Source organism: Oncorhynchus mykiss, chromosome 7 (genome assembly GCF_013265735.2).
Source record: "Oncorhynchus mykiss isolate Arlee chromosome 7, USDA_OmykA_1.1, whole genome shotgun sequence".
Taxonomy (NCBI): Eukaryota; Metazoa; Chordata; class Actinopteri; order Salmoniformes; family Salmonidae; genus Oncorhynchus; species Oncorhynchus mykiss.
Genome location: NC_048571.1, coordinates 64,978,521 through 64,981,114, shown reverse-complemented (window position 1 = coordinate 64,981,114; position 2,594 = coordinate 64,978,521). Strand labels below are relative to the sequence as shown.

At 41.1% G+C, this 2,594-nt stretch overlaps 1 protein-coding gene across 1 annotated transcript; it reads left to right on the top strand.

Annotated features, from left to right (window-relative positions):
* Nucleotides 1–643: 643 nt before the first annotated feature.
* On the top strand, nt 644–2,290 carry LOC110527139 (probable G-protein coupled receptor 25). Its single transcript, XM_021608286.2, has one exon. It carries the CDS (start codon nt 674–676, stop codon nt 1,799–1,801), a length of 1,128 nt encoding a protein of 375 aa, XP_021463961.2. The 5' UTR covers nt 644–673; the 3' UTR covers nt 1,802–2,290.
* Nucleotides 2,291–2,594: the final 304 nt, after the last annotated feature.

Genomic DNA, 2,594 nt, shown 5'->3' with positions numbered 1-2,594 from the left:
GGGCATAATTGGCCCAGCGTCGTCTGGGTTTGACCGGGGTAGGCTGTCATTGTAAATAATAATAATAATAATTTACTTGACTAGTTAAATAAAGGTTCATTTTAAATAAATATATACATAAAGTTGATTTTCAATGTCATGTCTCAGTTCAATTTAATGATTGAAATTACAAATCCACTGTGAATGTAGGTTTTTTAATATGTACAAATCATAATTAAAGTATGCCTACATCAATCCCTTGAATACCATAAACATCCTATCCCTGTCAAATGTTTTAAGCTTTTATTGTTTGATTTATTATTTTCGTTCAATGCCATTGCCCAGATTGTACATGTACTTTTTCTCTTGATATGTTTTTATGTTTCTTCTTGCTTAACGTTTTGCCTGCGTGTAAGGAAGTATCTTAAGTGTTTCTATTTGAAAACCGATATGCAAATAGAGTATATTGTAAAAGATTATCATGAGAAATAGTAGTAATTTGTGTCAGAATTTTGTGCAAGAATATGCCAGAAAGAAAACATACAGAGATCATGCTAGAGATCACAGAAGAAAACTTGACAGTTTGTCTGTGGTTTTTAAGAATGTGACGCAGGATAGTATGTCTAGAAGTATTGAGCTTGCCAGCCAGACACACAGAGCGCAAGCAGCTGAGACACTTCTCTTTGACCACAGAATGGAAATGTATGATAACGACAAGTACTACTACAGCGATGACAATGACACTGACATGCTGTACAATTACAGCTACAATCAAACAAACCTTGGGGACCACTCCATCTCCAGTCTTCCCCATTCTCACATCTACCTGCCGCTACTTTATTTCTTCATGTTTTTCACAGGCTTCCTGGGAAACCTCTTTGTGATCATGGTCATGGGCAGTAGGGGGAAGAGGGGTGGGCGTCTGGTGGATACATTTGTGGTTAACCTGGCGCTGGCGGACCTGGTGTTTGTCCTCACCCTCCCACTGTGGGCCGTCTCCTCCAGACAGGAGGGACAATGGCCTTTTGGGAACCTCCTCTGCAAATTCAGCAGCTACATCATCTCCGTCAACCGCTTCTCCAACATCTTCTTCCTGACCTGTATGAGCGTGGACCGTTACCTTGCCGTGGTGCGCCTCATGGACTCCCGCTTCCTCCGCAGCAGCCAGTGTGTGCGTTTCACCTGCACCATGGTCTGGCTGCTATCCCTGGCTCTGGGTACCCCCTCCCTGGTGTACCGTAGCGTACGTACCCCCAACGGTGAGCCCTTCTGCCTGGAGGACAAAGAGTCGTCCTTCTTCCTGGGTCTGAGCCTGACCACGGTTTTCCTGACCTTCGCCCTGCCAGTGTTCATCATCCTCCTCTGCTACAGCTCCCTCCTGGCCCGCCTGCGCCGACACTGTGTTGCCGCCGGCAACCCCCGTGCGGAAGCCCGCCGCCGCCACTCTCTCAAAATGGTCTTCACCATCATTGTGGCCTTCATGGTGTCTTGGCTTCCCTTCAACATCTTCAAGACCCTCCTAATTGGTTTCAGGCTGTCTGGAGCCGATCTGAGCAATGAGACCCAGTCTGTCCTGAGTCAGGGCCTCACTCTCTCCTGCTGCTTGGCCTTCCTCAACAGCTGCGTGAACCCGGCCATCTACCTGCTCCTGGACCACCACTTCAGACGGCAGGCGGAAAGACTGTTCCTGAGCTGCGTGCGGAAGCGTGGGCTGCACCAGGGCTATGCCTCGTCCACAGACTTCTCCTACAACGGCACCTCAGAGAGCTGTGGCACAACAGCCTCCAGAACTCGTTTACAGTCGTTCGACCAGAAAGTCTGATAGCAGGGTTCTGCACATTTTATAGCATTTTTGTAGTCCAAAGCCCTAAAGGTTGAGGTGAAAAATGTTGTATTATGATTTTAGGTGTTACTGTATGTAATTCAAAAGCTCAGTGAAAGCATACACTATAATATATTTTATGTATAAAAGTTATTTCATTATCATTAATAGTTTGAATTGATGTTTGCATTTATATTGCTTATTTATTTTTGCTTTCTTTTTTTAAACAAACAACCATATTTTGAATATGATTAATTCACCAGTAGACTGTTTATTATGATTGTTAACATTCCTAAATTCATAGTAATATTAAATAGCAATTTGTTAACAGTAACATTAATTTGTTAGTGGTTCCTTTCTGCTGTATGAAAACTATTACAATAATATTCTAAATGGTTTTCCATGTTCATATCATTAGTAAGATGACATATTAAGCATTTTAAATACAGAACATGCACTTTTTGAATAAATTGGGTGTTTATATGATTGCTAATATCTACTTTTTCCCAAACTATGTCATAGTTTATTAAGTCTTTTTGCAGTTTAACAATGGGCATTCAGCTGAAAACATTCCAAATGAGGTTAATATCAACTGTAATGCTTTGATTAGATTTGTGTGTACTTTTTACAATAAAGCAACACAGAAGAATTAAAACAAAGCTATATTTTAGGCATACTGAAAGAAAGCATAATAAAAAAAAGTAATATATGAAAATTCCTCATGAGTAGTTCCTATAACGTTATTGTATCGAAATGCCTATTTTTATAACATAACTTTACTTTTCATAGCCTT